We start from the raw sequence: 24,396 nt of genomic DNA, 5'->3' as shown, positions 1-24,396 counted from the left end.
CACTGGTGTTAATTATGAATTAAGACAGACCCTGTGTGTGACAACCAGCATCAGACCTGGGGGCTGAGGTTTACAATTGTCACAACAGAGAAAAGCAAATCCTATGGAATTCCTCCTTTAACCAAAAGCAGGAAAAGGTTTGTCTAATTGCTTTGACCCTTACTCAGTAAACCTTCTCCTCACCAGGCTGGGCTTCGATGGGGGAGATCCACAAGCCCAATTTATTCCTTACAAGTTTCCTGCTCTTCCTTTTCCCTGCCCGGAAGCAAGACCTGGGAAAAACAAACTCATTCCCCAGACTTTCCACAAGCAACTGCAGATGTGGAATGTTTGTAATTACAAGTACATCCACTGCCTCGGATGCTGCTCAGAGGGACACCACGTGCCTGCTGCTAAGTGAGTGCTAAGGCTGGGTTTGCTGTTTATTGGAAATACAGATGGAGGGAAAGACACAAGGCATTTTGTCAGGTAGGTGTTTCGGCACAGTGTGGTCTCCTGCTGTGCTTGGAGGCAGTGGGGGGCATGGTGGAGAGCAGGGATGCAGGAGGGAGCACCAGAGCCCCCCCAGACACACAGGTCTCCCTGTGCCAGCTGGGAATGCCTCTCCCATGGGGAGATCTCACAGCTCTCCCTGTCCCCACCGGCACCTCAGCTGGGTCTGCTGCAAGAGGGCCTGCCAAGGGACACGGCCTCGGCTAGGAGCTATAGATAAAGTCAACCTCGCTGGAAAATCCCCGTTTTCACTCCTATACCTGCGCTCAGCACACAGAATCTGAGCACTGACCCAGTCCAAACAGCACCTGAAGTGAGAGACCACTGGGGAACATCGTGGGGGGGAAAGGCTGGAAAACTGCTGCCGTTCACGCAATTTTTCATCCCTTCCTAAACCAACACCCGCTAATTTAGGGGGTCCACAACATCGGACAAGGAGCCGGTCGCCAGGGGAAGGAGGGCAGCAGCCGCTCAGATGTGACACAACCCAACAGACACAGACCCCAGCCCGCAGCAGCCCCACGCAGGGGTGCCCCGCTCCCCTCGGGGCCGCACACACCCCTCGGGGGAGCCTTTCCCGGCTCCATCGGCTCCTTTCGGCGCCTTCAGGCCGAGCTCCTGCCGCCACCTCGCGGTGCTGCGGGGGCAGAGCGGGGATAACCCCGAACACAGCCCTCCATCCGCAGGGATAACCCCGAACACAGCCCTCCATCCGCAGGGATAACCCCGAACACAGCCCTCCATCCGCAGGGATAACCCCGAACACAGCCCTCCATCCGCAGGGATAACCCCGAACACGGCCCTTCCATCCGCAGGGATAACCCCGAACACAGCCCTCCATCCGCGGGGATAACCCCGAACACAGCCCTCCATCCGCGGGGATAACCCCGAACACGGTCCTTCCATCCGCAGGGATAACCCCGAACACAGCCCCTCCGGCCCCGGGGGCACCCTAAACACAGCCCCTCTGGCCACAGGGATACCCCAAATACAGCCCCTCCATCCGCGGGGATACCCCTCCTTTGGGCTCCCCCTCCAGACCCTCCCTCCGCAGGACTCCCCCAACTCCAGGTTCCCCGCTCCAGCCCCCACGTCCTCCGGGCTCCCTCTTCCAGCCCCGAGACCATTCCGGGCTCTCCATCCAGCCCCTCTGTCCTCAGGGCTCCCCTCACTCCGGGCTCCCCTTTCCAGCCCCTCTTCCCCGCTGACAGTCCTCAACTCCCCTCAGCCCTATTAATTACTCCCTTGCGGGAGGCTCAGGCTTCTTTTCCTGACCCAGATCAGTGCTGGGTTTCTCCTTGTTTCTAAGCATTTTCGGGTCACCTGCATTGCCTGTGAGAGGATTTCCTTAGAAATCTGCACTTTCAAGCTGTTTCCCTCCTCCCTGAGCCTTAAGGAACCCCCCTCCAGGCTCTGAGGGGGGTGAGGCTCAAGTTTAGGGCACATCCAGCCACCTCCGTTTGCTCTGAGGCCCCTGACAATGGTCTCCTTATCCTCCCCTCACTACAGTGCCCCCCGAGCCCACTGACCAGTCTCCTAAACCCCCCTGAGCTCCCTCCAAAGCTCAGTTTTGCCCCACAACAGAAAATACACTGCTGGAGTCACCCCTGCAGCCCCCCACACCCACAGGGACTCACCAGGGCCGGAGGAATCCAGCAGCTCCAGTGCAGCCTGTTCACTTCCATCACACCCAAACCATCAATTTACTGCTTAAAATACCTCTTCGGGGTCTCCCCGGGGAGACAAGTGACCCCCCTGACCACGGAGCAGCAGGGACTGCTGGGGGGTGACTGCCCCAGGTCTGGCACAGCCCCCACCACCCGGCTGAGGGGTTGTCAGGGGGATTGGCATCACCTGTGGGCAAGGGCCAGGCTCCAGCTGGGCTGCCCAGGGCTCCAGCCCACCCGGCTATACCCCAACTGCAGAGCAAAGCCCGTGCAGCTGCCCCTCGTCCTGCAGGATTGCTCATCCTCATTACTCTGCAAAACGGTGAATCCACCCACCTGGGACCCTCCACAACAGAGCAGGCAGTGACCAGTCCCAGCTGCTCCACCAATTCTGCTGGCAAGGGAAGGAGAGGGGAAGAGACCAGGGAAAACAATGAAATTCCAGGGTGAAAACCCCACCTGGGCGGTTGGGAGGAGCTGCACAAGGCCACAGCCCCATAATCACCTTTCTTACCCCTTTGTGCTTGCTAAAAGGTGACAATTTTGCTCAGACAGGGGTGAAATGGGTACAAGGACATCACAAGTTGAACCATTTGAGTTTCTCAGTCACTCACCTTACTCAAGTTGCCCATGGGCTCTCATCCTTTCCCCAGTGACAAAACAACTCCATGGTGTGATTTACACCAAGACCACAGAAAATATATTGCCAGTCTCCTCTTGCTAGAAAATAGAGGTGATTACCAGCAAGGACCTTTTCAAAGGATAATAGTGTGCTGTAAAATCTTTTATTCACAAACATTAGTAAGGTCTACTCAAAAGCTGGTCTCTGCCTTGCCCTACTCTTTTGTTACTACAGATTAAATCTAATGTTGTTATTTATTTCATTAAGGTGCAAGAATCATGTTGCAAGGAGCTAATAATAGAGACAGCACATGGAAGTCTATGCTTAGATCCCAACTGTTTCTTTAATATCCTGTAAAGAAACATCTTCCAAAGGTAAATAGGGAATATTGGTTCTGCTGGGAAGCCCTGCAGGGCAGGACAGTGTCTCCCCCTCCCTGTAGCAGCCTGGTTGGTCAGATGCATTGGCAAGCCAAGGATAAGTTCCTGCTATCAGTAAAGGTCACAGCACTTAGAGCTGTAAAAGCCCTTTGTAAAGCAGAAACACAGAGCAGGCTGTCCCAGTAACCCAGCAAAAGGCACAGCAAGGAACCCGGATCTCCAGAGCAGGGCACTGAGGGACAGCGACACCGCTCAGCAACGGTGCTGGGGCAAGATCCAAACCCAGCCAGCTCCCACCTTGCTCCTCAGCACGGCTGGTTTATTTAGCTGAGCTGTTTTCAGCCCAGGGTTAACAGACACCTCAAGGTCAGTCCACAGACTACATCCAAAAGGTTGGCAAAAGCTGACAGAAAGGATACCACAAAGGAACCTTTGTGTGTGCAGCTTCTGAGGACCTTCCAGGACAGTTGTGGGGCCCAGAAATCAAAAGTCTGAATGTCACCGAGTTAGCTGCTGCCAGCAGACAAACAAGTCACAAGAGCTTAACAGAAACATGGGTTTCTACCTTTAGCTACAGATTTATTTTCTGACTCTGCCAGGCAATTCATCACCAGCGAAGTTTTGATTAGTGCTGGAGGGAAAAGGAGAATTTACAATCCAAATTCCAGCAGCTGCCGGCACACTCATTCATATGAACTTTGGAGAGCAACATTTCATTGAAACTCTCCATTTTACGAAGAAAGCTGGAGCAATTTCCTTGCAGGAAGAAGATGCTGCTGCAAGGAGACAGATGCTGCTCCTAATTTTCAGCAACGCTTTCACGTAAGACCAAAATATTTGGCACAAAACACCCAATTAAAGAAATGCCATCACTGATGGCAGATGGTCCCTCTCATCCCAGCCTGCTAACCTTGGGTGTAATCTGCTTGCAAACACAGCACGTGTGTGTTTTCCAGATGAGCAACCTTCATGTAAGTTTTCATTGCCCTTATTTCAGTTTGTTAACAAACACCATTGTTATGAGCAAACAGCCTGATTACAGTGTTATCCAGTGAACCCCACCCTTCCAGCAGCTGGAAATATCAGCAGAATGGCCTCTTCCCCTCCCCTACACCTCCTTAAAACACCTACTTTTAAGCTGCTCATACCATCAGGAGCCAGCTTTGGAAAAACCTGACTTAAGGCTGTGGCACTAAATTGCAGCAGGACTTTTGCTATGTAAAAGGCTTTGGGAAACAGTCCAGGCAGCAGGTTGCTCACCTTTTAACTTTAGAACAAACCAAATTCAATCACCTATTGATTTGCTCAGTACTTTTCCCCCAGCAGGAACTCCCCACGGATCCTCCTGTCAGTTTACTCAAGTGTAACTCTGTGAGTATGAAACCAGGACTTTCTTCAAGGAAGTTGCACTTGTATAAAACCCTTTGAACAAAGCCCTGCACTTGCCAAATAGCGGCTGCTCGTTATGAAAGAGAGTTTGTTTAACAAAACAAGTGGATACGTGTCCAACTGCCTTTCTCTTCCTCTCTGCTGGCTGAGGGACAGAATTCAGAGGAGGCCAAGACGACTGCTTTGCTCCCTGAAGTAGCAACATTCACTCAAACCTGGGACAGTGCTAACACAGGGCATTAAGGCTCATTCCAGGCATTTCAGAACTAGCCAGGTTTCCTAGACCCATCCCAAGGGGATTTGTAAAAAAAAAAAAATTATATTAAAATCACTTTTTTCTACTAATTCTCAGAGTCTCTCAGTAGAAATTATAAAACAGTGTCACAGATTTGCTTTTAAAAGATGCTCCCTTTCACCACCAGATGTGAATAGGCAGCATTTGGATGCTTTGAAGTGTTTTTCAGAGCAGCAAGGCAGGCTGGCCTTCCTGCACTTGTCAAACACACGGTGCCTGGCTCTTAACAAGCTTCCAAGAGCAAAACAATGATGTTCCCACTCTGTCAAGCACTGAAAACATGCAGGTGCAACTTGTTCCAGCTGGGGTTAGAACTTAACAGGCCACATTATCTTCATTTCAACCCTCATCCATATAAATCCTCCAGCCACTGGGAAATGCTCAGCATCTGGTCTTGGTTCATCTGAGTAAGTTACCCAGTATTTGTAGAGGGGAGGCAGTGGAAGGAACGATCATCACCAAGGAACAGCAAGAGGAGAGGTGGGGCTAGGACACAAAGTCTGCATGATGGGCATCAGGCTACATTCCCTACACCATAAAACATGAAGAAAACAAGTCTACATAAGGTGCTCACTCCACCTTAGGTACACAAAGGTTTTGAAATTCCACACTGCTGCAGATTGTCACTACTAATTTCCTCCAGTGGCCCAAATAATGGAGGTGATCTATGAAACCTCTGCAGCAACTGGGCTGTGGAAATAAAGACAACGGAATAAACTTCATAGTTTTTATTCTGCAAAGCAATATGCACATCTTACAAACACAAAATTAATCTAGGAGAGAAATGTCATTTCCAAATCAGCTATTAACCATCATGCAACAAGACAAGTGAAATGTAAGAACAAAACAAAACGAAACAGCCATCTTTAACCCTACAATCACCTGCAGAGGGTTGAAACCAAGGCTCAGATTTTCTATGTAATGCCAAAGAAAACGCAAAAGAAAACGGCAGCTTTCTAAGAACAAGAAAACACGTACAAATAGAATCAAAACTGATTCAAGTCATAGTTAAAAAGAAAAAAGAAAACAAAAAAAGGAAAGATCAATATGATCTGAACTTTAATATTAAGTTTTAACTCTTCTGTTTGGCTGCATTTAACTTTGTACACCGCGCCTAGGAACAATCCAATATTCCTCAGTATTACAGCACGTCCACCTGGTGGGACACTCTCACCTCTCTGCTGCAATACAGGGGTGCAAAGGGATAAACTAAGGCCAAAAATACAACTCTCTAACATCTTCCCTTTTGCATTTGTGGGTCACAATCTTAGTACTTCTGGGGGCTTCAATACAGTGGGTGAGAAGTTTTCGAGGAGGTTCCTTTAACTGCCAACTAGCAAAACCAGATTAAAAAACCAAATCTCTTTTCCCCAGCAGACCAAATTCCAGTTTGGACATTTGGAGTTTGATTCTTAATTTTGTGAAAGGGAAAGCATTTGGCTTTGCTTTTCTAAAGGAGTCACATTACACTGGATGTTTTCTAGGTATTTCCAGAAATACCTCCCCCCCCAATCCATTTCCTATTTCCTATTTCCTGCCTTTGGTCCCCAGATCAAGCCACCCTTGTAGGCAACTCTCAAAGTCAGTATTAACACAGAAGGCTGGGCATGGGTGAATTAGGAACTGTTTTCAGGAGAAGCTGTCTACCTGTTTGACTCCTCTGACTCGTTTCAGGGAAGCAGCATTAGCCCATAGCAGCATCAGGAGAAAACTGGAAGCTTCGTTTTGTCCCTAGACTTCAAACTAGGCCATGTCTAAAGCTCTGCCTTAACATCCCTGGAGAAAACATGTTAGTTAATACCACTTAAGTAACTGAAACTCTATAAGGAAACATGTTCTGAGGAAAACTGTGACTCTTTCGCTTCAAACACTTTTAAGACTCGTGAAGTCACTGAAGTCCCACACACACAGCCCAGTGGATACCAATCAATGGTGTCTGTAGGTAACAAACTGAGAATTTTATGCCAGCATAGTTGAGACTATGAGATTCTGAGTTGGCTTTTTTCTTTTGTGTAGTTTAGAGCAGAAGGAGGAGGAAAAAAAAGCCTGTGGGTATGAACGCAGACCTGTTACACTGATGAGAAAGCTGAGAGACGATGAAAGGTCAATTAAGGCAACCAGTGAGATTTTAAAAGCAGTGGTGGAAATGTCTGCAGGAAGACCCTGACTCCTGAAATCAAGGAGGCTACTCAATAAGGAACCAGAAAGAAAAACAGCAAAAGGCAGAATGGGAAAGGGAAGAAATGCACAGAATAAAACCTCGGATTTAAGAATGGACACAGAGAACAGAAAGTGTTTGACTGTGTGGTTTCTTTGACCTTAATCACTACTTTTCTTGTCATTTTCCCCTGAGTGGACAGCATTAAATGGGAATGGGACAAAGCCAATCAAAGGGGCATTTTAGCTGCCCTTCAGAGATGGATGGAGAGTCCCAAAGTGAAGCTCTGTAACAGACTATGGGATTTCTTTTCCTTTCATTATTTGCACTTGCCCAAGGCTGTGCAGAGCCCCGACAGACTGTTAATACAATACATCTTTTTATTAAGTTTCACTTTCTAGAAAAAAAAAAAAAAAAGAAGAAGTTTACAGAAAGCTGCTCTGCAGCAGAGACACACAATCCTGGCTTGAGGGCTGCGGATGGGAGGCCAAGTGGAAAGTTTTCCAGATAGTCTCTGTGCTGACTGGTTCTCTGGCATTCAGCAAGCCAAATGAAAAAAACAAAAAAAAAAAACCCAAAAAATAAATTACAAAAAAAAAATCAATCAGTACTTTTCAGTAAGAAACATTTTAAAATGGGACTTCACTTCTTAATTTTTTTACTATGAATAAAAGCACAAGTTTGTCCTAAATACAGCACTATTAAAATGTGAATATGTGTTTCTTTTTTTTTTTTTTTTCCAAAAAAAAGAAAAAGAAAAAAAATTCTAAAATGTTGATATCTTTTCTTGCAAGCAAGGAGCAAATGGAAGAAAGTATTAGGCCACACAAATACACATTTAAGTCATGTAGTAGATTGGTGGCTTTGGAAATGCAGTATTATATCAAAGGTGCATACTGTTTCAAACACACTGTACATATTGGGCAAAAAAAAAAAAAAAACCAAAGATCTCTTGGTTTGTTTGAGACACTTGCAAAGGCATCTTAACCTGCCCAGATGCAGCTAGACAAAAATATCTTGCTCTGACTATAAGTAGCCATATCACTAAACATATCTACACAAACATTCCGCTATGTCCACAGGGAAAGACTGAAGGTGTCCGGCCGCACTACGATGCGGAACAAGTGCATCCTCTGACCTAGTCTGAATATACTTTTATAAATATGTACAAATCAATTACAGGCACTTGAAATGTCTTTGGTTGGAATAAACCAACATTGCAAGATAATGTATTCACAGAGTGTCAAGACCCATTCTGGGTTCAGCAGGCAATGATTACGGTTCTCAGTCGTTCTCGGTAAAAGGAGAGGATGGATTATGCTTCTGACAAAGCAACCTAAACAAAAGAGAAAGAAAACATTTAATTAAAGGCAAGTTCTTAATCCTGTTACAGTGATATTACTTATCTCTGTGCAGCTGGCATATCTGTGCTTGCCTTTTCAAAGAACCTTGGGAAGTCTAACTTGGAAAGGAAATCAAAGCAAGTCTGAAGGTGTTTTGTACTCAGCATAATCAATAAAATTAAAAAACTCAAACCATTCAAACCCAAAAAACCAAACCAGCTTATTCTACAAAACATCATTAAGATCAAAAGGTGTCAACAATGGCTTTCTACTTCACAAGTTAATAAATTTAATATTTAATCCTTCAAGCAAAGTGCAAATCCTCCAATGCACTACTGAACAATGACTGCTTCAATAGCTTTGTTATTGTTTTTAATTAAATTCTGATTAACAACCATTAGAAGTATGTATCATGTTTTAGTCAAAGTTTTCAGCCTGTTGTGATAAAAGATAAATAGAACTACTCAATGCCATCAATTCAGTGCTTCACACAAAACAGTTCAAGTAACATCAGAATTATGGCAGAAGAGCTGCAGCCCTGCACTTACTGAGCTGCAATAATCCACTTCTGTGGGACAGAAACCTAATTCTTAGGATGTACAAAGCACATATACGCCTTTTGTAGCACCCACCTATACTGTCCACAATGAAACACCCATGTCTCTTTGGAAGGCCATTAAATCTACATCTCCAGAGACAAAAAAAAACCAGTCTGTCCTGTGTAAAAAACATCTTCTGTGTTTTCTTATCAGAGTCAATATTTTGGTACCACCCAGACTCACCTTTTCAGAGCAGAATTCTGTATTGCTTTGCCTCAGTTTGCTTGGTCTGCCTTTAATAACTGCATAGCAGAACATTGTAATCACCATCACAAAAAGGAAGTAACTGGTGTGCATGAGATGCAGGTTTATTAGGGAGCGATCATCCTGCACAGAGAATTAAAACCATTTACTGACAGAGCACCAAAGGTTGGCATTTTATATTAAAGTAATAATTATCAGATCAACACGGAAATTACTTCATGAATCAAGTTTCCCCCCTTTATGCAGCTGGTGTAGTAATGAAAGTGATTCCTAATTGTGGCACAAAGAGCCAAAATGTTCCTTGTGTTAAAAACCTGTGTTATAGATCTTTTCCCAAATACTGGCAGAGGCTTTTAAATGATTTCAAAATATAAATGTTTGTTATTAAGAGCTGTGAGGCACATGGAGGTTACATGAAGACCATCACTGGGGGCAGAGCATTCCCAGCTCTGTCTCAGCCCTGCATAATAAACCAGCACTGAACACGCCTATTTTAGGACGTGAACAGAACCACATTCAATTAAAACAGAGCTAAGCATTTATCCAAAATAACACATAGAAACACCCCAGCACTTACATCTGGAACTATAACAGTTAGTTTGGGATTTAAAGCATGATACACTTTTCCGATTGCTCCTTTGTAACACCAGAAAGGGTTGTAATCTTGTGCATATTTGGTGTTAGAGTCCCTTGCTGTGGTGAAGATCTTGTACCACAGGGTAGCATTGCTGTATGTTTCAGGAACACAATGTGGTGGCTGACTGCAGAAAAAACAGAAATAATTAGCCCCCTGAGCACATTCTCCATGTTCAGTAAGGACAACTTTTACTGCCCTCTCAAAACCCAGTTTTAATTTGGACCTTCCAAAACAACAGCAAAACCCAAAGCCTAACCAAAAGGGTCTGTAAAAACCATATGATTCCCATACTAAGATTAGACTTTAACTGCATGTTGTTCCAGTAAGTCAACATCCCACAGCTTAATTGGGAAAACACTGGTTTTCATAAGGCTTCACACATGTTAATCTATCTGGGGGTTCTCCAGGTTGGGTTGAACAGCGTCAGGGAATCCAGACAAGACAAAGGGAAACTATTTTATGGAAGGTCTGTACCTGCTGGGGCAGGGGCAGCACAACAGCATTTTGCTGATTTCTCAGCAGGGAAGAGGATAAGAACCTTAGGGTCAAATCTTATCTCTCACCCAAGGCAGTGACATTAAATTATAGGGTATCTTTCTTAAATCTCCACGGATTGTTTTGCTCCCAGTGAAGTTTAGGTAGCATGTTGAAAGGCATGTTTAAAAAACATGCTATGGTTTAAAACACCCTCAGAAAAATCTAGTGCTGCTAAAAGACAGCAGAAGTTCCAAGACAAATGTTTTACTGTGGGGGAAGGAGGGAAGGTACATAATTTCCACGGTCAACAGGAATGTTCATCAGGAACTAACATCCTCAGAGAACCAGCTGAGGAATTAATCACCCAGGAACCAGTCTGGGAAGGAGTGTTTAAAAAGCACTTACACTGTGACAGGAAATACATTGCTGGCTGCTGTCACAGTCATGCAGGTTGTGAACACGACCTGCTCGCAGTGGCCATGAAGAACACAGTCATCTGAATTCCAGGCAGCTGGCAGGGTGAATGTAATATTTATTTCCTCATGGGATTCTCTGCCTTTGAGAAAGAGAGAAGGAAAGCTGGTTTTCGTTCACAAAAGTATCTGAGCAACAATCACCAGGATAAGGACAACACACAAACGACTAAGGCAGCAACCACCACCCTGAATCTGTACCTTTGAAGTCATCCCGGATCTTTACTAGCAACAAAGAGAGCAAAAACAAAGTTAAAAACCAAAACAAACTACAAAAACCCCAGCTGCTGATCTTTCTAATCTCTCCTGCCCCAGAAGAACTGGGGTCACTAAGCTCCTTTCAGAAATTAAAAACTATTTATAAGTGAACTCCTGCATGTTTCAGAGAACTTTATTAGAAAGTAAAATCTTTAGATCTTTAGCCTTTCTCCTCTTAAAAACTTTGTTCCACATTTGTTTTTTCTGATGCTCACTTTTCAAACTGGAGGTATCTGTGTAGACAAAAAGGTACCAGCAGACACTGGACTGCAAATAAAGTCAGGTACAATAACTCCACGTGGATATATTCAGACTCAAAATAAATCCAGGCTGCTGGAAATGGAACTTGCATTTGATAGCTCTTAAAGCAGCAACAAAATAACAACAGGAAACACAATAATATAGATTTGCAGCTATGGGCAATGTCTCTTCACAGGTCTCTCAGGTTCAAGACTCCTTCAGGGATTATTATAAAATGCAACCCTGGTTAAAAGCTAAAATTCAGTGAGGTTCTATTATCAATTTCCACTAATTTTCTAAAAACTCCTGTCAAAACTTACTGGTAGGCAGCCACACAGCAGACTGGTCATTCCCCACCACAGAAACTGTAATCATCTTATCTGTTGCTGTTTGTGATATTAAAGCTTATTCACATATGTATTTTAGATAAACCACAGTTTTTTAGACAACATGATACTTGCTCTCTAATGTATATTTGTCACTGCCTTTAAAATGTCAGTTAAGGACCTGAAGATGTATCAAGACAGATCTGAATACAGTCACTTTACAAGCTTTTGCTGTTTGGAATTCTGTTGGCTTAAAAATCACCTTCCATTGTCATTAGGTTAATCATTTAAAACTGCAAAGACTGATCTGGGTCCATCTGCAGGTTCTTTGCCACTCTGAATGCAGGGAAGAGTTCTTCTAACAAACAAGTAAAGGGCTCTACACAGGAATATACTCACAACAAATCTGGGAACACATATCTGTTGTACACAAAAGATTTATATACCAATAATTAGCTGGTGAACTTTTATTTGATTATACAGTTAGCATTCAAATGATAGAAGCATTTAAATCACAGAATAGTTTGGATTGGAAGGGAAGATTCAACTCATTCCACGCCCCTGCCTTGGGCAGGGAACCTTCCACTATCCCAGGTTGCTCCAAGCCCTGTCCAACCTGGCCTTGGACACTTCCAGGGATGGGGCAGCTACAGCTTCTCTGGGCAACCTGTGCCAGGGCCTCACCACCCTCACAGGGAAGAATTTCTTCCCTAATATCCAATCTAAACCTACTTTCTTTCACCCTGAAGCCAATCCCTCTTGAAATGAAAAAACCTCTAAGAGCCAACTATAAACTGAATTTTTAAAGGTCCAGTCTTGCATACCTGAAAGTCCAATTTGGTGCCCAAAAATTGTGGAGCTCAGATGTGTGACATTGCGAGAATATCCTCCAAATGGTCTGAGTGGGTCCAGGGTCAGTGTGATGGTAACTGAGATGTTTATTGGGCCAGAGTCCTCCAGAGTCTGTGGGGACTGTGTGGAAGATCTCGCCTGTCCACTGGTCACGGTGCTCTCTGGAGTTGTGGTATCGTTGATGAGATGCTTCAAGGTTTCATTCTCAGATATACAGAAGTCCAAATCATTAAACCTCAGGAGGAAAGTATTCCAGTCCTTAAAACAAACACAGAGATTTCAACCAGATTAGCCAGTTTCTGCTGGCTGCCACCTCTGGGGAGCTGTGCACGCCTTGAGAGGCACCATCCTGCCCTGTTCCAAGCCATTTAACAAAAATTACACGGCTCACAAAGCAAGCACAAACACCACCAGGGCTGTCTCAACAACGGGGCAAGCTGTTTACAGAAGTCAGATGTGTTCAATCCCAGCCACTGCCTGACCACAGCTCAGCACAGCATCCTCTGAACTACAAAGGGAACATCCCAACTCGGTCTGTTCCCACCGTGCCCGGGGTAGGAGCGGTTTCTGGCGAGGTTTCCCTCATTACAGAACAGTCCTGCTAGGTAAGGAGTTCCCCAAAACAGCCAGCTGGGCCAACAGAGCAAGAAACAGAAAGGTTTCTAGACATAGTAGGGAAGATCCATGACAGATGATTTGGGCTCATCCTCGAAATAAAACAAGACTGCCAAACATTGACACCAACAGCCTCTCCCCTATGAAATGAGAGGCAAGTATAAATGAAGACAATCTCCCACAAGACTCTGTGCTCTCCCATAATGTTCTGATTCTGGCCAGGACAGGGGTAATTTTTTGCAGGAGCTGAGTTATGCTACACCACCTCACATCATTGGTGGGGGAAAGAGTGTTCCTTCCAGCTGAGAAAACATGGTGGAGGGAGCTGTCCAGTGTTGTCTATTCTCGGGAATGTCAGTCCATGTAAATAATTTCTTTTCTTACACCTTTTGTCATTGATATTGTTGCTGTTACTGTTTGTTTTGCTATGTCATTGCTGTTTCCAGTAAACTGTTCTTATTTCAACCTGTGATCTTTGCCTTTTGTGCTTCCAGCTGGAGAGGGGGAGCAGGGAACACTCAGTGGGGGCACTGAACATTCCTAAACCACAACACAAGACAGAGTTCTTGGAGGGGAAAAAATAATCCACTGCTTAGCTCAGGAACTTTTTGTACCTACCTCTGTCATTTCTGGTGACTTGATCTCCTTGATTTTGAAGAAATAACCCAGTGTCAGGAAAGCTATTGCCATAGCACTGACACTGATCATAAAGACCACGAGCGGAGGTCGGCTGCTGATGTAAACCTTCAGGTTCTCCAACAGGTTTATGTAGAACATTATTCTGATTGTTCACCTGAAAAGAAAGAATATTACAACAGAGTGACTGGGCTGTGTGCTACAGTGTGGAGGGGCTGGCAGATCACACCAGACAAAAGTTTGACGACAAGAAATGGAATCATACGCCGAAGTGAGATTCAGTTATACGACTGCACTGCTCACTGAACACTGTGAGCCTTAAATACAGCATAAATCAAAACATGCTCGACATCACCTTCTCAGCACCTGAAATTGCCAGCTGGGAACAGACTTTAAGAAATGAGGAGAACTTCCAGCACAGCCCAGTATCACTGATAAGAAATAAACTCAGATCTTTCCTTTCCCCACACCCCGAGGCAGGATATACATACACTGTTACACTTGAATTCCAGTGAGGTTTGGATTCACCAAATTACAGTGTGGACAGAGTTGTAACACAGCCCACAGGTCAAACCTTGTACATCCTTTCAAAACTGAGGCTGGAGCCTTAAGGATCCCTCTTTACACCATCCTTAGCCCCAAATGCCTCTACTTTCAAAACAGGATCTGAGAAGCATTTTAGGCTTCTGCATCAAGAATCCTGAGGTCAGAAACACCTAAGAACTGCACTAGGGTGGAGGTTGGAAGACTCTATTTGATTCTTGCAGGATCTAGAACTTTTGCTAGAGTCTGGAAGCAAAGACAGACTTACACATGCTGAGGAAATGTACTGCATCATTAATTTTTGTCCAAAATATAATATTTTGTCTGATTCCACTCCTGAATTTTCACTTACAGAGCAGAAAGACCCAAATTAACTTTACTGTATCAACTTCCCCATCTCCACTCAAAAGGAAAAGCAAACAGTCCAGTGTTAAAGGGCAGTCTTGTGACATCTACTTGAGAAGGTCTGCAAGGAGTTACTTCAAGCCAACCTCTTACCTATGTCATACCTAAAATCCTGGCTGAAAAGGCTTTTAACCCCAACTGAACTAGAAAGGCAGTAACTGTTCCTACCAATGTGCTGCCTATCTCCAAAATTCATAGGGAAAGGCCAACTTCAGGACCAGCATCTTAGAGAATTCCACACTGCTAGAGTTAATGTTTGAGCATCCATACAGGTCTGGTAACATTTAATTAAGTCAGGGACTCTGCTCCCTGCAGGTCTGGGTGATCCTCACTGACTCTTATTAAAAGCACACAGTTGTCATTTAGAATCCAGGTGTAGCAGGGCTGAGGATGAGAGGGACAGGTTTTGAGAAACAGGGCAAGGGAGGGAGTGATCTTTGATCTGATCTATTGATTTAAAAGAAAACAAAAGAAGGGTAAAGGACAAGCATTGAAACAAAGCCTTTTTCAGATCCTTCAGTATACAATGATCACAACTTCCTTGTGTATACTCAGGATTTTACTGGCAGAAATGCTCCCAGCTCCCATTAGTATTAACAGAAGAAATACTGACAAAACCTGCAAAACTGCCCCAGAGAGAGGGAAAAATTCAGCTCACAGAGAAGAGCCCCGAGGTCCTGCAACAATAACACAACACTGAGTTGTGCCTGCTGCCTCTCCCCACACACCTACTTGCTCTCCTGGGTGAAACCTGCTGAGACAGTGCTCTGCAGAGCACAAGACCACGTCCTGGGTTTACTATTTTGCACCATCAACCCATTTTCATCCACTCTGCAAAGACCAGGAAAGCCAGCAAGTTTTTATCAGGGAGAACAACCGGGTGCTGCAAACACCTCTCCAAAAACAACGTGTGTCTCTGAGTGAGAGCACAGTGCAGGGGAAGGGGGGGAAGGAGAGAGGAAAGAAAAGGTGATGATAAATGTGCACCTTACCAGAACTCCTCTCTTTGTCCCAGACCAGCTGTGCCACGGCCAAACAGGCCAGTGAAGGTGTCAGAAGGCAGGAATGAGAGGGGAAGGGAGAGCTGGTGCTGGCAGGGATCATGCTGGGGACGATCCGCCCTCCCGCACGTTCTGCCTGTCTTGTCCCTGGCAGCAAATTTCTTAAATGAGCCCTAGTTAAAAATCCCAAACACTCCATCTAGAAACATTGGAGACACATGTTGAGATGGAAAAAGATCAAAAGATAAACCAAAAGCAGAGTTGTATTCAGTGCTCCCTTCTGAATTGCCTTTTGAAAACACCACAGATGCAGGGTTTATTGCAGCATTTAATCAGAGCTGAGTGTCACTCACAGCATATACAGGGCTGTGAGTCCTTTTTAAAGGGGCTTCCAGCAGCTCCATTAGCATGTTTGTTTACCACAGGGCCTAAATTCAGCCATAAAACGGGATGTGCTGAAAAGCACACGCAGGAAAATATTTGGGCTAATATTTTTATGTAAGAGATCACCGGCTTTTAAGTGCCAGTTGCTTAATATGCTCCCATAACTCAACGGCTTTGAAAGCAATTAGAAAATGCTATAAGCCTCAATTTCCGAGGCCTAATATGCCTTTTGAGCATTTGTGAGAGAAAAGGGAACAACTGTGGATTTCAATACTAGAGCTGACATGAAAACAGCAATTGGATGTGGCTGGTGCAAACCAGAATGACAAACGTTTCCACGCTGCTGCCCAAAGAGCTACTGATTTTTTATCAAAGTACTTAAATAACATTAATTATTAAAGAATTTGTGAACCAGATCACTGCAGGTACATCTAAATGTATATTCCCACTAGATTTTAGGGCTTTCTTAACCTCCTCCTTTCTCTTAGGACCCGTGAGAATCACAACACAAACACAATTCTTTTACCAGCTCCAGCTGTAACTAACTCCCTCCTCTGTGTAAACGAATAACTTAAGGACTATGATTTAGACCTTTATTTCTTCTTCACACAGTTAAAAAAAAGAAACCCAATGCTATTACCTCCTGGCAGGTCAGGCAAGCAAGATCAGATTTCACTTTTTAGCCAAATAAATAATTTAGTGAGTGGCTCTAATGACTCTGCTGCCTCTCCCTACTCTGGCTAAGCTTTTTAATACTTGTAAGGCTGACTGGGGAGATTTTTACTGCACAAGTAGCTCAAGTACAACGGGAAGAATGAAAACTGCCAGCCTGGAACATTGGCCACCAGCTCCAAAGTAATTGCTGGGTAGTGAAGGGTGTTCATCGGGACCAAATGCAGAGTTACAGCTGATGGAACTCACTGGGAAACCCTGGACAAGCCCTGGAGATGCTCTGAAATCAGGCCCCACAAAGCCTGGAAATTCTGTTATACAGGTGAAGAGATACAAATGGAAAAGGATAGGATGGAAATATAACAGTTAATCTACCAGAGTCCCAGGGAAACAGAGATTTGGGCAGCTGTCTAAAAAGCAAGAAAATAGTCACGTATTCTGCAATTCGGGGAATTTCCCTCCGGTACAGCTCAAGATCACAGACAGCAACCTCAAAGGAATAACATTTGTAATTCCTCCTTATTTATATATGAAAAAAGGAAACTGCTGAAACAGACAGATGAGTTTTTTTGAGAATAAATTACAAATAAGGAAAATCTTGAAGTCTGTTGCAAAGACCAAAAAGTCAATGAAATGAGTCACAGCTGAAGTATTAAATTCCCATTTCAGAGCTTAATATCAAAGGAACTGAATTCCTAACAACAATAAAAAAATGTATGCTGTACTAAAGCAGATATTAAAAGCAAAATTGCAGTTGCCAAAAGGAAAAAAAACCCACCCAAACATGAATTTTAAAGAGATCAAAATTGTTTGACATTTTTTACCTGTATCTTACCATAATGTCAACTACCATCTTCCCACTAGAAAGCTTAAGATGATGGAATTTCCTTATAAATAATTCCCATTCTTGTTGTGCATGTAAAGATATTCAGTCTAGAGGAAGGGTTTAAATACAAAACCACCACTGAAATATCTTAAGGAAGAAAACTGTGGGTGGAAGGGAAGGGCACAGGCAGCACTGCCCCATGAAGACCTTGTATGTTTTCCAAGCCTGAACATCTCACTGCACAGAACAGAGTTTAATCTGAGCTGTGCAGCTCAGTTTATTTATAAATCAATTAGGTTTTCAAAGCTGCCCCATTACCAGCAGTACAATGGGGTTAGGAAATGGGTCACATCAGGGTTAACCACTTTGAATGAAAATAATGTTGCTGCCAGAAAAATATTTACTAACACAAATCAATCCAAGGGTGATTTTCTTAGCAAACCATCCCTAAATAACATGCAAACAAAGCAGTGCTGTTCATCTCAAATTAAAGTGCCACTCATTTCAGAGCACTAAACAGCAGCAGGTACCAAAATTACCTTTAATTTTGTTTTCTTCTCTTCAAATCGAACTTGGTACCCAACACCGAAAAGAGTGAAGCAGAACAAATCCCAGGTGTGTGAGCTGGGAAGTTGGGGTTGGAGCTGGGATAAACAAATGACATGGACATGGGATTAAAGGCACCCTCAGCAAGTCTGGCAATGACACCAAGCCGTGTGGAGGGAAGGGATCCCATCCAGGGGGATCTGGAGAGGTGGGGCTCATGAGGTCCAACAAGGCCAAGTGCAAGATTTACTTTACCATACTGCTATCTGTGGGGAAATCCTTTTAGAAAGCAGATAAAGACCATGTGGGATGAAACTGTACAGCCTAAAATCTCTGTCAGCAGCAGAAGGGCAGGCAGGAAGGAGGAATTCATCCTAGAGGAACAAAAGGAGGGGAATCCTCCAGAGCAGAGCACTACCTCTGTCCAGCTGAGCCTCTTCTCCTTCTCCTGTTCTTCACTGCTAAAAAAATACACCAAAGTAAACAACCTCTCAGTAAATGCCACTGGACTTCTCCACAACACAGAGGAAGAGAAGTGACTGGGGTGTGTGGAGGAGGGTGAAACCTGCTGAAAACATCACCTTGGATTCTTGAATCCACTGCAACCGAACACAACCAAAAGATCTGCAGCCAGATGTGCACAAACACATCTCCTCCCCCAGGACTGCTCCAGGAGAAAGCTCCTGAGTGGGAGATAACAGAGGATTGGCTCAAACCAGACAGTGGCTTATCAGTTTTCTGAGCTATTTTATTCTACAAATAAAATTCTCCATATTTCCCTACAGCCTGGAAGCAGAAATTGTGGCAGAAAAACGGCCTGGCCCTTTGCATATGCAAAAAGCACAGGCAGAGGACACTGAACAGGGCAGAACAAGAGTGAGAATGTCACCTGTTGAAAAGGACATTCCTTCCTGGTGTTATTCTGATAAAAAATAAATAGGGAAGCGGATTATTAACAAAAGCCTGAGAGCCTGGGGACTCGCAAGAACAGAATGAAGCAAAATGCTTCATACTTGCATGAAATGTTTCTCTCCAGCCCTCAAAACCCTTTTCAAAGCATAATTAAGCATTTCAACGTCCCCAAGAGCTCCATGAACAGCAAACGTTTCAGTTCTGCCCATAAAACAAAGCCAAGGAAGTAATTTGGTCGGTTATAGCAAATTTTAAAGACCAAATTGATGCTGAATTTCAAACACCCATGTTTCTGACTTCAACTCTCTATAAAGACAGAAAAGTTACTATAAAAGGCAGGTGACTTAAAAAATCAAATGGAAAATATGTGGATCACCCATTACTCAACCTGTGTATGACAGCCCCTCCCAAAAAATACGTGTTGTAGCCCAAAATGTCTGTGGTGGATTTACCACAAGCACCTGAACTCTGTGCCAGCTGCTGCTCCTGGGACAGCAAAGCTGATTTTCATTTCCCACTTGAAGAAAAATTGATGCAGAAACAGACAAATCCAAACAAGCTCCAAATATTTTTTTAAATGCTAGAAGTTTAAAAAAAAAAAAAGAATCAGCAAAGGGTTATAAGTTAAGAAGTTATAAGTTAGGAAATATAAATAATGTGAGGAAGCCTTTTTTCACTGGTCCAATGAACTCTGAATTCTGACTTTTGTTAAAAGTGAAAAACACAATTTAAAACATAGCCAGCTGTAAAATCAAAATGAACCTTACCTCTGACTGAAAATACATATTTTGGTGCCAAACTTGAAAAGGGCAAGCGAGCCTGTGCCATGGGGACTAGGACACTTCCATATAGGAAGGTATATGGGCATTTTTAAACCTTCCAACTTCTACAAGCCAAAGTCATGACTTACAACGTGACTTACCATAATCTAAATAATACAGACTACAATAAAACATACAATAATAGACTGAAGGGCTTTGAAGTTGTATTAAAAATTATATTTTGGTTACTGCTGCTTAGCAAGAGAACCTGGGAGAGGAAGGCAAAAGTAAAGTTATGTTGTTTTATAGGACCTTTAAAGACCCATGAGAAATTAAATTCTGTGTATACTGTACTGACAATGGCCAAACAAATACAGGACATCTTTAATCAAGAAATATGTAAATGCTCACTAGCAGTTTAATAATCAGGAACTGGGTGAGTGCTCAGTTTAATAAGGTTAATTGCTGACTTCTTTAAAGCCACCTGTCAAGGAATGTGGTACCAAATTCAGCAGTGAAAGTGCAGAGAAATGCTAGAAAAAGGCTCTTCAGCCTGTAATGAGAACTGTAAGGAGACAAGGATGCAGAGAGATACACAGCTTGAATCCCAAGCAGAAAATGACTGACAAGTGGAGGAAATGGCAGCTTTGGGGAATGGCAAAATAAAGAGCTCTGGGTGTAGAAAGAAGGTAATTCTGGCTGTGTGAGACAAGCAGGAAAGCAGCCAGTAGCCACTTATGAAAATAGAAACAGCAGCAAAAACAACTGAAATAAGGGACCTGGGCAACAGCTGAAATATGAAGGCTATGGCAGTAATATTATCATGTCACATCAGCAATATTATCACTTCACCCCCACTGGTCAAAGGAAACAGGACTTTATTTTGCTCAGCCCAAACTCCCGCAGGTGAGTTCAGTTTCCATTTTACAGATAACTAACAAAAACCGACATGCCAGGACACCAGTTTTCTTCCAAAACAAAACCTGGGAGTTCTGAGTCCTGGGAACCAGCTTTATTCACAGGTCAGGACGGTCTTCTCAAAGAGAAAATAAACTCCCACACATACTTGCTTTTGGCAAGGGCAGATTTGGGAAAAACAACAGAATTCTGACACCAGTGAGTTTCATTAATACTCACTTTAGGGCTCATTTGATAAAACAGCTTCATTTCTGCAAAACCTCCTATGCTATTTAATAAAAACCGAGATGATCACAGGTGACAGACCTGCAGGATCAGGTCGGGGGGTGTTCCAGGAGGGAGCTGCACACAGGGGGCTGGAGGTGCCAGGCTCCTTCTCCTCTGTCTCTCCGGGCTCATCCGGCTCACACAAAGGGCACCAAGGTCTGTTTGTTCGTGCCCTCGGATGCTCCCCGGTGCTCACAGAGCACAGTGACTATTTTGTCTTATCAGGCGGCATTTCAAGTTCTTGTCTTTCAAGTGGAAGAGAAGAATCGCATTCCACCGGCCCCGAGCCACTCCTCAAATCGCGGGAGGTAACAAAGCTACCAAGGGCTTAATCCTCTCCGATGCGACTAAATCTGGGGTCAGGGAGCATCGTTCAGTCCCGCAGGCACAATTCAATATTATCTCGCAATTCAATACGATCTCTGCTCTGTCTGCCTACAAAAGTTATCCCTGTCCTGGGCACACCTGCTGACCAGGAGCTGGATTGCAGCCACCGGCTGATTCCCAGGGACCGGAGGGGGATGGAAGCGGCAGTAACTCACCGGATGAAAGTCGAAACATTTTGTACGTGCAGCCTAAAAGCTCAAGGATTAGCGCGTTATCTCCTGGAACTCAGCCTTTATAAAAACGCAGTAATGATTTACCACAGCAGGCCCGGCCGTGAGAGGGTCTCTCCTTCCACGACAGGTTCTCCTCCCAGTCGCAAAAAGTTCATGGAAGTTCGACGAGGATGTGGAGAGCAATCCTTAACGAATCCCTATCTACACTCCAGGACTGTCTAACAGGGAAAATTACACCGCCAGAGCTAATCCCGCCAATAAATTTTCCCCAGAGAAGACAAATTCTTAAACAGCAAACAAAGGGAAAAGGAGGGGAAAAAAAAAAAACCCAACACCCAGCTGTGCTGTAATCTGTTCTCTCCAACCTTTCCCGGCGTGTCCACACCCGCGATTCCGATACATAGTTTGAATTTAACAGGGGGGATGTAGCAGCCATGTTCCTAGGCATGATGCACCAGAAATTTTATTATTAAAGACGTCATGGGAACATTAGTCAAGTTAAACCCCAAAAGAGTAAAAGAGGATGAAATACAAGTACGTAGCGAATAGGAAAAAAAATTAAAAAAAAAAAAAAGGTGCAACCAAACAAAAAACCCCTAATGTAGGAATCACTATTCAGAAGCTATTTTGAAACGGAAATACAGCGCTACTGAAATTACTCTTTTTTTTGCCGTTTTTTTTTTTTTTTTCTGGTACGACGCCACACATACAAAGTTCAAGCTAACGGACCCCGTTCAAAAAATAATTAATAATAATAATTTAAATAATAAAGCCAAGTCAAGGCTAAAATCCACGAGGCTGAGCCAAACCACAGCCAAACCAACCCGCCCGGCCCAGAGCCCGCTCCCGACACCGGCGGGACCCCCCGGTCCCCCCACCCACCCCCGCCAGGCCGCGGGGCCGCCCCCGTCCCCTCCTTACCGGCGCCCCGGGCCGGGCGGGGCTCAGAGGCGGCGGCGCTGCCGAGCGGGCGGGCTCTGCACCATCGTCCTGCCCGGCCGGGGGGGAGAGACCGCTGCCCGGGCAGAGCCCGGGACAGACACACGGAGCCCGGGACAGACACACGGCCGGGCCCGCCCCCGCCGCCGCTTCCGGGGCCGCAGCCGTGACCCCTCACCCGCCAGGCGGGCCGACGGTGGCGCGGGGGGGACAAGATTGCGGCGGCGCCGGCAGCGCGGGAGGAGCCGGCGGCGGGCGGGGCCCTGGCAGCGCCTGCGACCGGGAACGGGCTCGGGAATGGCTCCACGAGAATGGGCTCCACGAGAATGGGCTCCACCGGGAGTGGGCTCGGGAGCGGCACCGAGCAGGAACAGGCCCCGGGAGCGGCTCCGCCGAACCTTGTCGGGGTTCACCGCCTTGTCCCCTCAGGCCGGTGCAGCCCCGCTCCTCCCTCCCTCCCGACACTCCTCGCCTTCTCCAGCCGCTCTTCACCCCCTTTTCCAACAAAAAACTTCCAATAAAAACTACCCAAAACATCTTTTTTCTTTTGTTCGATAGTTTTCTAAAGGTGCCCAATACCTTGAAGGGTTCGGAGTTAAATACTTAAAGCAAAGGGCGTAACAGAAGAAACCGTCATCATAACCGTCATTAATATTTATCATTATAATTATCAGTAATAACAGTAATATTAATATAATGGTGATATAATTAGTATGGTGATGATTATGCTGTTCACAGGAGGATAATGTGAAATCTTTTCCCCGGGAGCTGTAACACACCGGAGTGATTCCAGGGAAGGACATGGATGGTGTGGGGATAATGGGTGAAGGGACAGAGCCGGGCTCTGCCAGGAGTTGGTACTTTAGGAGGGTAAAACTAAATAGTTTCCTGAACTTCGTGCCTTCAAAGATGTCCAAGACAGCCCTGAATTAATGACTACTAGCCACAGTCAATGCCTCCTCCTGCCCGAGGCCTGTGGAAGGCAGGAGGTAGCACAGTTGGCAGCCTCTCAGACAGCAAAAAATCATCCTGTAAAAAACACCAGTCCTGTACACACCTGGCTGCAGATCCAGGACAAGGACGTGTTCACCTCTCACAGGATGCCCAGATGAAGTGTCCAACTGTCGGGTCTCCTGTGGCAGCCACTCGAGCGTCTGAGCCTCCGAGGGTCAGATGGAAAAACGCTCCTTGTGCCCCCAACCCTCTTAACCCCCGTTTCCAAACCGCTGTTCAGCAGCACCAGCTGTACCAGCATCTGCCACTGCCTCCCTCCCCAGCCACAGGAGAATATACCCCAGAGCACTTGTAAACACTGATGATAACTGGGTAGAAGAAATCAATTTAATTTCGTAACTCGGTTGTGCGGAACCAAAGACACCGCACAGTTTAATTAACCAGCATTTCCTGTAAAATATCTTCTTTACTGAACAAAACAGTAAAGAAGTATTTTACAGCGTAAATTCTGATTCCCAAGGATGAGCTGCAGTCTTTGTTTTCAGTGATACTGAACTAGCAGTGGGCTGTTGAAAAAAACCCCAATACTATGACTCACCACAGCACAGCACCTGTATTCCAATTCACTGGAAGAGCATATTTCAGTTAAACTCAGTTTCACAAGTAACTTGTTCATGGATACAATTCCATAATGTTTTGCAGAACAGGGGTCTCTCACTGTCTTTTACTCAAACTCTGCAATTCATCAGAGCACCCCTCTACTACAGCCCTGCCCAGGGATTACTACTAGGAGGAAATCACTCCTGCTTTCTGACTGCTAAGTAAGGTTTGGAAATCCATCTTACCTGCCCGATTTGTTTGCTGAAAACATTCCCCCTTTAGTGGCTTGATAACAAGAGGGCATATGCATAAAAGATACTTCAGTTACAAATGCACCAGTAAATCCTTAAGTGCTTAATCACTACAACGACCTTTCTGCAAAGGAAAAAAAAAAGACTTACCCAGACTTGCACTTGAATGGCTGAGAATTGCTGTCTTCTGAATC

General features: G+C 44.8%; 1 protein-coding gene across 2 annotated transcripts; it reads right to left on the bottom strand.

Moving 5' to 3' along the window:
• Positions 1–8,145: 8,145 nt before the first annotated feature.
• TMEM248 (transmembrane protein 248) lies at positions 8,146–23,576 on the bottom strand. 2 transcript variants are annotated; one of them, XM_027725943.2, is made up of 7 exons: positions 23,455–23,576; positions 13,646–13,820; positions 12,385–12,670; positions 10,669–10,819; positions 9,727–9,910; positions 9,129–9,272; positions 8,146–8,339 (listed from the first exon to the last, which is right to left on the bottom strand). In XM_027725943.2, exons 2-7 carry the CDS (start codon positions 13,802–13,804, stop codon positions 8,319–8,321), a joined length of 945 nt encoding a protein of 314 aa, XP_027581744.1. In that variant the 5' UTR covers positions 13,805–13,820; positions 23,455–23,576; the 3' UTR covers positions 8,146–8,318. The 2 variants fall into 2 exon arrangements, with proteins under 2 accessions (XP_027581744.1, XP_027581745.1); XM_027725944.2 differs by lacking the exon at positions 23,455–23,576 and adding an exon at positions 22,380–22,543.
• Between the last annotated feature and the right edge of the window lie 820 nt (positions 23,577–24,396).

This window comes from Pipra filicauda, unplaced genomic scaffold (genome assembly GCF_003945595.2).
Source record: "Pipra filicauda isolate LSUMZ 115617 unplaced genomic scaffold, ASM394559v2 scaffold71_size5581439_pilon, whole genome shotgun sequence".
Taxonomy (NCBI): Eukaryota; Metazoa; Chordata; class Aves; order Passeriformes; family Pipridae; genus Pipra; species Pipra filicauda.
Note: the sequence above shows the minus strand (reverse complement) of the source record. Positions and strands in the feature narration are given on the sequence as shown.

Excerpts from the sequence above, each read along its gene's own strand:
- TMEM248 (XM_027725943.2), bottom strand. The coding sequence starts at position 13,804 with ATGTTCTACATAAACCTGTTGGAGAACCTGAAGGTTTACATCAGCAGC. Across the intron at positions 9,273-9,726 it reads TAACTGTTATAGTTCCAGAT|GATGATCGCTCCCTAATAAA; the intron begins GTAAGTGCTGGG and ends TTCTCTGTGCAG. Across the intron at positions 8,340-9,128 it reads CAGAATTCTGCTCTGAAAAG|GTTGCTTTGTCAGAAGCATA; the intron begins GTGAGTCTGGGT and ends TCTTTTGTTTAG.